The sequence below is a fragment of the Erithacus rubecula genome, assembly GCF_903797595.1.
Source record: "Erithacus rubecula genome assembly, chromosome: 5".
NCBI lineage: Eukaryota > Metazoa > Chordata > Aves > Passeriformes > Muscicapidae > Erithacus > Erithacus rubecula.
Window position 1 is genome coordinate 23,990,690 of NC_136687.1, and position 13,791 is coordinate 24,004,480.

Genomic DNA, 13,791 nt, shown 5'->3' on the forward strand with positions numbered 1-13,791 from the left:
AGTTTAATAAGCAAAAGAGAGAAAAGAACCCAGAAATAAATCAGTCACCACCTTCCACAAGCAGAGATGTGGGATCCAGCCAGCCCCTGTGCAGCAGCCAATGGGGAAGGATAAAACCCTAATTCCTGTCTTTCCTTACCCCAGATTTTATTGCTGAGCACAACTTTATATGCCCTGGAATACCCTTTGGTCAGTCCAGCCTTGTTGTCCTAGCTGTGTCACCTCCTAGTCTCTTGTCCATCCCCATTCTACTCATTGTGGGGGCAGATGAGGAAAAAGGAAAATCCCTGTATACTGGCATGTTTTAAACACTGTTTTGGTCACAAATCCAAAATCCAGAACCAAGTTAACTCCAATCCATGCAGACAGCTCAAACAAAGCTATCTGCCTATTGTAGAGTTTAAGTATAAGCAATTCCAATTACCTTCTTTCAGGTTCCTCACCCACTGATCCCGGCTTTGTGCACTTGGTGCAAAAATATAAAGTGTATTAGCATCATATACAACCTGGAGGGGAGACAAGAAATAATCAAAATACATTCACCTCATAATGTTAATTCATTTCTTCCTAAAGAGGAAATGGAACAAGACAAATGATGGTTACATTTGGCAAAATTAGTGTATTCAGGTACAAAACACAGAGACTGGAAAGGTTATTAAGGTTTATTATTCAGATATAAAGTTTTCAGGAGAATTAGGGAGAATTTTATAATGGTATATTATCTTGTCAGCATTCCTTAAAATACTTGCTTCACACTTTGCTTTGCTCATTCTTTACTGTGTTTTTTTCTAAAAACAGTTCAATTTAAAGAATGAAAATTACTTTGTAATCAGACATTCTCACAGCTGATTCAGTATTGCTCTGCAGTGATTCTTTCCTTTCTCCACTGCTTGTATTGGCAGAAAGCAAGTATTGCTCTAGGAAAAATGGATCAGAGTCACTGCTGCCCCTCTCCAGCAGTAGAATTCCTCCTCACTCCAACCATTCCCTCTATAGTAAGGAGGCACAGCATCCAAACTCCACATTTTCCCTTTTCCCATCTAAGCATTTTGTTTTCTGTGTTCATTTCTATTCCATTCACAATGAAAAAGGGGGGGAAAAGCAACAAATTTTATTTTGATTTTCTATGCCTATATAATTTCATAGTAATTAGATTTAATTTAATGTGAAAGAATGAAGACAGGCGAATTGGGCTTTCAGCTAAATTGTTCCAGCAGAAGACCAGGGCAGAGCAGTTTCCAGTCAAAATTCAAGCTGAGAGAGTGAGGAAAAGAAAAAGACCAAGTGCATGTGGCCCAGCTCCCAAGGGAAGGGACTGCAAGGGCAGCAGAGCTTGAAGGGGATATGTTTAAACCACTGATCCTGAACTACCTCCCACCAGCCCAAAAGAGACAGAGAATGAGCTCATTATTTGGAATTGACAGTAATTTTAAGGGCAGTTATGTTCAAATTGCTTGGTGTTGATGAAAAGAGCACTGTAATTTATGTATTTTACATTTAAAGAACATACCTGAAAAGGATATTTATTTTGACATGGAATAATACCATCACTTCTTACAACTTCTACACATTTAATCCTTGAAATATCCACAGATCCTTTTTTGTACTTTTTCTATAAGAGAAAAGAAAATAAGAAATTTGCAACAAGATATCCAGTTTATTGAATTGTCCTTTTTTCAGCAGAGACATCCTGATTTCTTTCCCACTTATAACAATAACTTCACTTTATATAAATTTAACTGGAGAAGTTGTTCGAAAACTGAGGGTATAAGGATCTGCACTTGTGAAAATACACTGAGTACAGTAAATTTGCTTAGTGAAAAATACCATTTCTTTACATAGAAAGTTTCCAACCAGATGCAATTGTTCTTCACAAATACTGTTCTTCACAAAAAATAACTAAAAAAAAAAAAAAATGCTTCCCCTTCCTGAGTTTAAATGGTTTAAACTGGTATCATCTCATCTGCTCCCTTGTTCTGTTGCTGAAGTGCTACCACCATTTGGAGGCTTCTGCTGTGTTCCACTAAGGTTCCAGAGAAATTTGAGTGCTACACAGGCAACACAAGTCCCTGATGAGACAGAAAGCAGAAGATGCAGATGAAACCCTGGACCAAAGTGGGGTCTGTATTGAAGGAACTTCTTTGAACAAGGCTAGCAGAAGCCCAGAGAAGCAAAGTCAAAAGCACAGACTAAATCCAAGAAGATTTAGTCACCTACACTGATAATTATGAGCATTCTAAAGAAGGCACAGGTGCTCAGCTGGTGCTGCACAGTGCAGGGTCTGACAGTGTAGTTTAACATCCTGGAGAGCATCCTGGAGTTTTTCATCCTTGGAAGAACAGCTGATAATGAGAGCCAGGTGTACTGGGCTTTAGTTACACTGAAATCCACAGAAAGATTGCATAGAGCCACCTCTCAGTTTTTGGAGAGCCAAATCTCTAATAGGAGAGGAAGTTTGTACTGGAGGCTGGAAAAAAAAAAAAAAAAAAAAAAAAAAAAAAAAAAAAAAAAAAAAAAAAAAAGCAGTAGCAGCTCATGGCTGGTACTGAATTCATACACATCAAAAACAATTGATTTGCCAAGCACATTCAGAACATCCAGTCCAGAATACATGAAAGACTGACACTCTTCACACAATGTGGAAATATTTAGCAATTACTGCATTATTTGAGATATGGCAATCCTTATTCAGCTCCTCTCTTGGGGACGGAAATTTTAGCCCAAATAGCAGAAGTCTGGTACAATCACAAGCAACTGAAAACAGTCTTGTAAACAGAAACAAAGAACAACTTCAAATACAGCAGTTATCATTCCATCACCCTAGAAACACTATAGTTAATTACCTATGAAATTTCATCAGCACTTAAAATACATTTAGCACTGTGAGTCTTACGTAGATTACTCCAGAGAAAACATGCATGAAAAATTCACATACATCATGGTCAGCATCAGGAAGAATGGCAAGAGATAAGTTCAGATAAAGCTGCTACTGTTACTTGTTACCAGAGAAACTAACAGACACAAGAGAGGTGGGGTTTTTTTTTAAGGGGACTGTATGGGGAATTAAGCACTTTAACCAACCATAAAGAATAAAGTAAAATCATAAACATTACCATGAGCTGTACCACAAATATTCATCAAATAACACTGAAAAATAATTTTGTACCAACTATGCAACACTGGGTTTTTTTCCAAAAAATTACTTTACGTTTTCTGTTTATTTTATGTTGGCCACTTCCAAACTCAGAATATCCTATGGTGTCCCTTGCTTGAACATTGACTCCCTAAAGTAAAACATACATTCATGCAAAAGCCAAAAGTTTTACTGAAATCTACACCACTTGACAGAGCAGGCAGTACTGCCTCTCCCTGTCCTTGTCACTGTGTGGCTGACCTGGCAGTTCCAGGGCTGCCAGATTAGCCAAGGCAGAACAGGGGGGTCCAAACGAGATCAGCCTCTTCATGAACCCCAGAATCCAAAACTCCACATAACTGTGCTGTGGACACCTCTCCAGACATCCTTCTTGCACAACAGCAAGAAAATAAGAAGAAACATCACTCCTGTCTTACCCAGCTTTCTGTGTCCAGAGGGGTACTCACACTGCTTGGATCCCACCCGCTGGTTAACTGAGTTGGCAGGACAGACAGACAATACTTTTGTATCCAGAATTACAGAAATCCTTAGGATAACACACTATTATTGTATCTGAATCACCCTCTTCCTGGGCTCAGAGATTTTCATGCCAATTCTGGCATTCAGTGAGTGCTCACATATAGGACACTGACAGGAGGACAAAGGACAGGAATCCAACTAGATAATCATTTAACATTTGGAGGAAAAAACATAAAGGAAATCCCCTGATGTAGAGCATATCATTCTAGTAAATGTATTTTCTAGGTCAGACCTTTGTATGTTTTCATGATTAAGGGTGGCTCAGTTTGCTTCATCACAAGATGCTAACATATAGCTGACCCACCTTACAAGTCAATCCACCTTATTAAACCTGATGTCAGGGAAGATTCTTCTGGTTTTGCATCTTTCATAGATTAAATTTTAAAAAACCCACCTTGCATATGTGAAATTAAAAACAAACCTACTGCTCAAAACATTTTCAGACCACATCAGAAGCAGCAGTTATTAATGTCAAGTGTACAGCTCTGTTCTAGCTGGCCATTACTCATTAATAAACTATGGTGCACAGGAGAAAAAAAAAAAAAAAAACTACTCAAGAAAAATGCTAAAGAGATCACTGCAATTCCTCTGTCCTTCCTACTTAAATTATTTCCCTTTATAATAATAGAACATATTGCATACCATAACTGCATTGCATTTATTCTACAGGCAAATGGTTTCTATGGACTCTACACCAAGCTGAACAGCAGACACGAAATGCAGAATCAAGGCAGAGCTCAAGCCCTGAAGCAGCTGGGAAGTAGAGATGTGGCCATGAGGCAGCCCTGAGAAATTCAACCATAACCACTCTTTCCAACAAGTGAGCTCTGCTAACAAAGAGACAAAATTAGTCCAATGGCTAATCATGCAATGCCAAAGTGCAGGAAGCAGAGGGACATTTTTAAAGATTCCTTTTTTTTTGAGGTGAAGATGGCTAACAGAGTAGGAAAACTTTAGATTTATTGTAGAAGTAGCAGTATTTTACCAGAACATTACCAGCATGCTCTCTGAATGGGATAAAAGTATTCACAGATGATTTGGAAAAACCACAGGTCAGTGGAATGGAACCTACTAAACCTGGTCTGTTCCTTTACTAAAGATAAATATAAGCCTCTAGAGGGAGGCCTATAGAAGCAAATATGGTTAGAACAGCAATAAAAGTATAAAAATACTAAATCCCAATAAGGAAAACAAATAGGTAAAGAATGTGCTTGAAAGTCACACTAAAGGTTAGGGGTTTGGTGTGGGTTTTCTTTTTTAGTGTATCCTTTTGCTGAAAATAACAAAAGGGAAGTGCCTTTTGAAATGCCATACATATTTCATATTTACCTATATTTCAAAATAATGATTTACAGTTTTAGAAGTCTTGATCCTTGCTCACAATGGGTATGCCTAAGTCTTCTTTCCATACAATCCAAAAAGAATGAGCTCTTCCTCTTTATTTTAGCATATTGAACAGTAATATGAAGTCATAACACTAGACCTATGTTGTCAGATACAAAACAAATATAGGATTACAAAATTCCTTAAAAAAATCTTAGAATACAGTAAGACAATAAACACACAAGTTTTAGATAAATGTACAATCAAACAGCTGATTCTCTGTACATTTGGAATTACTCCTCTGCTAAATACAGAATCTTTACATCTTCAGAAGCCCATAGCCTCTCTATCAGATGAAAATATTTCCTCAGTGTATTTCCTCTTTGCTGATGAACACACTGCACTTCTTACCCTCATAGAAGTATGTGTGTATCTGGGGGTATTGAACAATACAAAGATTAGATTTGGCAATTAGATATTTCCAATTAGATTTGGGGGGGAAAAAAAGCCTCAATGAAAACATGCATAAGTCAGCCCTGCTGGCAAGAAATACCTAGATTTTTGTCTCCCCCATGCTCTCTCTTTCTCTTTCCTTGTTGTTCATATGATTTCTTTCTTCCATGCTTACTCCCATGTAGGAAATCCTGAGGTCATCAGCATGTGACACCCAGAGTTGTGACACTTGCTTTCTCACAAGGGCAGCACGTCACAGCACTGCTTTTACCTCCTTTTATGGAGCTGCTCTTCAACTTTGCAAAACCACAAAAAGCCTGGCTAAGCCTACACTGCCTACAGGCAGCTGCTGTGATAGAATATGCTCCAGAGCCAAATGTATTGGCATTTTCATTTTTGGGTGCTTTGCAGGGAGGGAGGTTGGGCTTTCTGGTTTTTGAGTTTTGCTTCTTTTAATAATATTGCCATTTTTTAATAAGAAGCACAGACTGGATTCCTCTGCAGTTCCCTCTTGAGGCAAGCAATTACAGATTAGCAAATATAATTTATGTAGCTAGTGTTAGGTGACCACATTTTCCATTCCTACATTTTCCAGTGTGTCAAATATACTGAAGAATGCACTTCTCCTTGCAATTATTTTTTTAGATTATTAAGAAAAGCAAGTATCAAGTATTTTTATTAACCTTCTGAAAATGGATAGAATTTATATGAAAAGCAAAAGGTGATTACTATTCTAATGTAGTCTGACCTGATTCAACATCTGACTGCTAGGAAGAATTTAAAAAGACGAAAAAAATGCAAATGTAAATGAGAAGAAGAAAGTTTTAAACCCTATCTTGCAAATTGAGAATCCACTACCATGGCCTGGCTGCTCAGCAGATGTCAATGACTGGCACTGAAGAGAGTGAAAATCACAAAAATAAATTTTCTGTCATAGCACTGATACAACTTCCTAACCATAAGTACAGTAACTTACTCTTCTCCTGCAATAGGGAGGCAGCCAGTCAAATGTGCACACTGCAGTTATGATAGGTTGCTGAACTTGTTTTTCAAAATACTTGCCGCTCCTTCAAGTTTTATTTCACCTGAGTACTCAACAAGCTTCTATTCCAACAACAGTATCAGTAGTGGAAATACTAAAATGCAGAATAGGACATTCCATTCAAAACAGACTCTCAATCTGAAAACAAGCCTCTGATGCCTATTCAACAGAATACCAGCTTCCCATGTGCTCTGCAGTCAGATTTAAAAGAAATTTATACAGGTAATTTCTAATGCTCACATATGAAAATGTCTCATTCTGCAGTGTCAAAAAACCTTGCTGGGATGAAAACACAGGATATCTGCAGTCTCTGCTGTCCACAAAACTTGTTATGCCACAGCAGACAGAGCATAGATAAATCTGAGATTATTTTGTTTTGTTCCTTTTTTGGCTGATGTGCAATTTCTGCATCTTCCAGGTACCTTCAAAAAGTCTGGTTTCTCTTGTATTTTTCCCTAAATTACTTTCATGGATTAGTTTTTCAGCTTCTATTCCATACACTTTTAAAAAATCTAGGCCTTCTCTAGCTTTCTCTCATCTATTTTCCAGTCCTTTCTTCTTAAGACCTTTAAGACACATCCATTCCTGTCTAGTTATAAAGTAAATATTCTCATCCATGCCTTTTTTATATCTCAACAACTAAAACCCGTGCTTCTCAACTTAATCTACCTCTCATATGTTCCATCTCATAAAATCAAGATTCTTGTAGGAAGATAATTACTGCAGATTCTCATTTTATAGCCGACTTTTCTTTCAGTAGATGTTACAGAAAACAGGAAATCATTACTACAGCATAATCAACTTTTTTTTACAACTTAGGTTTCTTTATGAATTGCCCTTTACAAGTGAGCACTGCCATGCATCTGTTAAGCTGCTCCCATTCACATTAATAGTTCTACATTATGTCTCCAACTCAGATTTCACTCACAAGTATTTTAAGAAAGCTCTATCATTATGACCTGTGACTTGGAACAAAAAAATGCTCTGTAAACCTACTGATTTCAGAAGCTATTCATCCTATGTTAAAAAACAAGGGTAATCAGTGAAGTGATCAGAAGCACTGTAATACTGAATTGCACTTTCATTTACATAAAATAATTAAATCACTTATGCAATGACTAAGGAAATCCCATAAATCAGGGCAATTCTTTTAAAATAAGAAAGGATAAGCACTATAGGAATAAACAACAGTAGACTTAATAATTTTTCTGTTCAAAAAGAAAAGTAAGAAGCATAGCTTTTTTGAACTCTACAATGTTGTTATGCTCCAAATGAAGTATTTGCACAACACTAGTGTTGCAATGAAGCCACACAATTTTACCCTGAAACCTACAGCTTCAGAGTGGGCCCCAGAGCTTTTATTTTTCCTTCCTTAAAATATCACCATTGTCATTTCAGTAGCTTCTGTCTCCTCTATATTCAAATTACAAGAACCAAACACAACCCTTCTAGATGGACCTTTGCTCCTTAGGAAGAGACTTTCAAAATGAGCAATCCTCCCAAAATGTTCAGGTTTTCATTCTGCATTTTTCATTTATATCCTAGTTAGTTTTTATCAATTGTAACAGTTCTGTTTACACAATAAAGTTTTCACAGAAGTCTGATCCTAATGGCAAATACCACTACTGAAGGCAAGAGCATTCTGCACCTCCCAAGTTCAGCTGCTCAGAAGTTGCCTTCCACTTGACTCCACAGAAGCATCCTTCTAAATAAGACTCAAACATTTTCTGTCAGGGAACTATCATTTGCCTCCTCAGTAGAAGCAAATGGTTTCAGCAGACTAATAAACAGGTAAGTGATGTACCTACTCCAATATCTCCTGTGCAGCATTTCCAGAGCTAATGGGCATTGCAGTCCAAACTCTCCCCCTTCTCATCCTCCTTTCTAATACTGCAGATTCCTGCCCACCCAGACACATGCAGGGTAACCACAGGAACCAGGATTTAGCCTGTGCCTTTTGAAAATGCAAAATCCCATGTAAACTATTTATTGCTGTGAACTGCCATCCATACAGCAAACATGAACAAACAATAAAGATGCTAAAGCATGAAGGAATGTAATGTTCATATGTTCATAGTCAGCTTCATATTCATGGTCAGTGCAAGCTGCTGTGGGATGGAAAGTTTAATTCAAGCATGCTGTGTCCTGTGTGGGAGGACAGTAACCAAACCACACACATAGGCACACTTTCAAACTAAAAAGTATCACTGATGAGCAAACAGAGTGACAGAGAGAGAGAGAAATATCATGGTGAAAGGAAACATTGCACAGGGTCAATTGATATGAGGATACTAGGAGTCTGCACATTGACAAGGATTTATAAAATTACCACCAGATCTGTGTCAGCTTTTGGAAGTGCCACACTCATGTGAAACATCAATGTGAAAGTTTTCAAACCAACAAACTAGCAGAACATCTCATTTGCACAGACCAGCTCTTTTCAACTATTTCACTGGTGAGAAAGAAGTATTTTAACACCTACACTTACTCTCTTTCCTTCATCATGAAGAATTTGCCTTGCCTAAAATATCATCAAGAGCAAAAACCTGTAGTCTGGTGGCACTTTCAAGTTTAAGCAAGATGCCCTGCCAGTATTAGGTGTCTAAAACCTGTGTGAAGTATGTGTTGCTAGCTGTCATGGCTGTTCTGTAATGCAGCAGCAAGCCTGCTCCAGCTGGGGCCATCCCACTGCCCACTTCAGAGATACCAGAGGAAGGATTCATAGCAGTCAAGCTCATTGCCACACCAGGAGAAAGACAATAAACCACGAGTGGACAGCCCTGATGGACACAGTATGCTGGGTTTGGGTGGTGTGTCCTGTTGGCCAGCTGAAGAGGAATAAATAAGCTGTTCTCTGCAGCCACCCTGCAAAGGAGTGTCTGGGGCTCTTGAACTGTGGGACACCAGCCATCAGCATACTGGTAAAATGAATCCTCCTTTCCACTGTCCAGCTGAAGTGTTTAAAATTTCAGTGATAAGGTGGACTCCTAGATAAACATCTTAAGTTTGATTTTCCAAACAGGCACAGATGAAAGTGTGAATGCACCGACCCTTCAAAAATAAACTCCAGGGAATTTTAAGTTGACTGTTCAAGATATGGACTCACCTTTGACAAAAAATGTCTAAATGTACCTCAGGCCATGCGTACATAGTGTTATTTCCCCAAATGCCTCCTTGGAAATCAAACCAACACTCCCTTCAAGATGGAATTAGCAATTTGGAAAAAGTCATAAAACTTCAGCTAAATTTTTGCTCGTCAAAAATACAGAAAGCCATTCCAAATGAGATTTTTTTTTTAAAGCACTGCATAAAATATTTGATTTTCAAACAAGCTGGGTAATTTCAAAATTGCTTAAAATTTGCTTATCAATTTGATACTGATTCATATGTTTTGATTTCTTGGAAGAAAGTAGTTCAGGAAAATGACCAGAAGCTGAGTTTTCAAACTACACAAAATTGAAAAGAGATTTCCTAATAAAATATTTCATGCTCTTGCTTCCTCACTCAAACAATGCAAACACTGCCTCTGCTATACAACCAGATTATCTAGCAAAATCACATTACAATCCATGACTCCATCAGACACCAGTAAGAACAGTGCAGCACTGTTAATTAAATCAAGAACACGGGCCAGTTTGTGAAAAAAATGCCTACCACCTCCCACTTTCAAATAAGTTACTACTGTCTACATAAATATGTTTAAAGCTGGCTTGGTAAGTCTACAATACATGTTTGAGAACACTGTACATATCTCAAGTCTTTCTGACTGTAGCATAACCAGCAAGATGTACTTTATAGTACATTTCCATACTCAGAATAAGAAGAGATTTTACTTCTTCCCTACTTTTACACACTCATGGCCAGTACTCTGTGCTTGGCAGTTATACCTTAGCAGAGTGAATTTTTATCTGCATTGTAAATGGACCACATCACATTCAGATTTCAACAGCCACTTCTACAACAGTAGGAAAAAATACAGAAAATACTCTTTCCAACAATGACAGCTGATAAACCATTGAGGGCTTCAAGAAACAACATTAGCTTAGCCTTTTTATTTGCTTATAATCATTGTTAGTCCAATATTACACAACAGTGCATTGATGCCCTTTCCCCATCAGCTACACTTAGTAATTCTCAGAATTTATGACCAAGAAAAAAAAAGACAAAAAAACCACATCCCATCTTAAACAGAATATTCCTCTTTTCTTACATTAAAAATCTATCTCCATGATGCTTAAGGCAATTTGGTTCATGATGTATTTTTATTTTCAAGTTTCTTAATTCTCCATTTTTTTAACAAAACTAAAGGTGATGCTTCTTCCATATTTTTTATCCAACAGCATAATGCCAAGAAGTTAAGCAGCAAAACCAAGGTCCTGTTGGCTTCCTATGCAAAGTATGTTACTGATCACAATTGCAGAGCTTTGCACAGATGACCTAAACTAGGATTCTCTTTCCTCAGGCTTCTGTGTTTCATAATCAGTCTAAATGCAACTTCTTCTCTGGTTCTGTCGCTATGCTCCATCAATAGTTCATGCACCTGCTCCATGATTTATATTATTTATATTATTATATAATGATATTAATATAGCAATATATTTAAGTTAAAAAATTGTATTTCTCCTGCTCATGGCAGCAGTGCACTTCCAGCTTCACTGCAGGCATGCACTGTCATTGAGCTTGACAGGGGGCCTGATCTGCTTGAAAGCATGTATAGAAAGATTTAAACCAGTTATGAGCAAGTTAAAACAAGATTTTAGCCTGTTGCTAGTAGTCATGTTTAGGAGATAATAATTTATTGCTTCAAGTAAGGCATATGGGACTTTTTTGGTAGATAGGACAGGAAAAAACAGAGTGGTGTCTATAATGAGCAGTTTCTGGTCAAAGAGCAATTGATACTCCACTTCTGGTTGCACAGAAAAAATGAATCTCTCAGTAGCATTTACATGAACACTATTTGCTATGGTTGACAGCTTTTTGTTGTTATAAATGTTCCACTTCTGTCACCAGACATACAAAATGTCTAATTATGTCATTTTATTAATAATCCCACCTTGCCCACACTTTGAATATTGGCTAATCTGGTTATTGAAATTTAGTCTTCTTTTTAAAAAGAAGTGGTATGATTATTCACATACCCACAAACCCTGGGTGTTTCTTGAACTCTCTCTGCTGGACTTCTATAAAAGTTAAAATTGAAGAAAACAAGAAAATACTTCAAATTGGCCAGCAATCAAGCTGGGAATTGCACATTTGCCTAGAGGAGCAGAACCCAACCACCCTTGGCAGAGTGCTACCTAACTGCTAACTGCAGTTAGGGGATTAAAATGAGGGTGTGAGATCCTCTTGGCTCGGGATTTCCATGCTTATCTCACCAATCTGGACTTTGAATACTGCCAAGCCCAAAATTAAATCAGTCTGTACCTATCCTTTCATCTGTCATGTCTTTAAATTCAACCAGCACACACAGTACTCACATTTATTCCAGCAATAAGCCCCCAGTTATTCAGAGGGGGCAGAATTGTCTTGATGACTGATAACTTTTTTCTCTTCATAAAGATTACCTCAGAATGTGCAGGTGTTTTACTGTAAATACATATTTATAGACACTATAATTGGCTCTAAAAACCCCAAAAAATAACCAAACAAATAATTAAACCCACAAACATCTTTGCCACTAAAGTTGTCCAGAGATATAAAGGAGTAACTGTGCTACAGAGATTTTGGTCTTACAGTTGTGGGGTTTTTTAAGAGACAAAAACTTTCAGTATGTGCCTGTAAGATCAGAGCTCACTATTTTCAGACAACACTGTTAATAAAATAAAATGCTGATTAATCTTCAAAAGAACCTAACATGAGAGGAATGGTGAAAATTAAAATGGTTTGAGGTTGGAAAGTAACACATTACAGCTGAGCCAGTCTAGCAGCCTGCTGATGTCAACAGTGGGAGCATCCAGCTCTCCTCCAGCACCTGGCACAGCCTCTGGCACTTGTTAGATCCTGCACCCAGCTAATGCAGCATGCTAACCCAGCAGAACACCAATCCAGTAAAAATAAAACCAGAGCAAATATCTTTCTGCTGACCTAATTGCAGCCTTCCAGCACCTGAAGGAAGCCTACAAGAAAGAGAAAAATTATTTCCAAGGACATGTAGTGACAGGACAACAGGGAATGGCTTCCAACTAAGAGTAAGTTTAGATTAGATTTTAGGAGGTAATTCTTTACTGTGAGGGTGGTGAGGCACTGTAACAGGTTGCCCAAGAGGTGGTGGATGCCCCATCCCTACAAGTGCTCTAAGCCAGGCTGGATGGAGCTCTGAGAAATCTGGTGTAATGGGAAGTCTCTGCCCAGGGCCAGAGGGGTTTGAACTTGATAAACATCAAGCTAACTCCAGCCCCAGGCCATTCTATGATTCCATGATTAGCAATTTCTTTCAGAGCAATCTGGATTCCAAGAAGGGCAAGTATGAATTCCAGTGAATGGGGGAGCCTAGGAAGGCTAGGACAGGGATGAAATGGACCTGCCTTTTTCAGCAGCAAACTGATGGCATAGCATAGGCATAGTGTATATTTTCAGCCCAATTGGCTGTATCTTAGGCAGAAATATTTTAAGAAGCTACTGCATCCTCCACTGAGGGCACTATGGGCTGCCCTGTTCAATCGCACTGCAAATAAAACTGAGAGTTTAAACCCCCTCTCAGAGAAATCAACAAGTCCGTCTCCTGGAAAAGCATTTTAGCCAGAGGACATTAACCTGCAGAGCAAAGGGAGAGCTGGAAGGGGGGTAAACTGAAAGTGGTAACTTCTTAAAGGGTGACAACTAGACCTGCAAAACCTGTTTGTCACATTTCTATTTGATCTGAATGTAAGCTGACATGGGATAAGCATGAAAGATATATTTCATAGGGCTTCTTAGCCCCCACCTCTTTAGTGTCTGGGAGGAGAGTGACCAAAATAGGAGTGACTGATACACTCTGCTATCATAAAACAGAGACATAAAATGCCTGAAAGGGGTGTGCAAAGAGGACACAGCCAGGCTACAGGCAGCAGTGACAGGGTCAGAGGCAGTGGGCACAAACTGAAAGACAAGAGGCTCCATCTGAACATCAGGAAATGATGTTGGTCATTTTACTGTGAGGGTGACTGTGCCCTAATAAAGGTTGCCAAGCAAGGCTGTGAAGACTCCATCAAAGGAGATACTCACCAGCCAGCTGGACAGAGATATTCAACAGCCAGCTGATTCTGGGCAAGCAGAACCTGGCCCTGCTTGAGCAGGAGGCTTGGATCAGATGGCCTCCAGA

The 13,791-nt window shown here is 38.5% G+C and overlaps 1 protein-coding gene across 3 annotated transcripts in view; it reads right to left on the bottom strand.

Annotated features, from left to right (window-relative positions):
* TEC (tec protein tyrosine kinase) overlaps positions 1 to 13,791 on the bottom strand; it is a 43,597-nt gene that overhangs the window by 13,311 nt on the left and 16,495 nt on the right. For 2 of the 3 annotated variants that reach the window (XM_079305573.1, XM_079305571.1), the window contains 2 exons: positions 1,511 to 1,612; positions 425 to 506 (listed from right to left, as the gene is read on the bottom strand). In XM_079305573.1, coding sequence (XP_079161699.1) covers positions 425 to 506; positions 1,511 to 1,612 — 184 coding nt within the window. Of the gene's footprint in view, positions 1 to 424; positions 507 to 1,510; positions 1,613 to 5,624; positions 5,658 to 13,791 lie in introns of those variants that run through there. The other variant, XM_079305572.1, reaches the window with a different exon arrangement.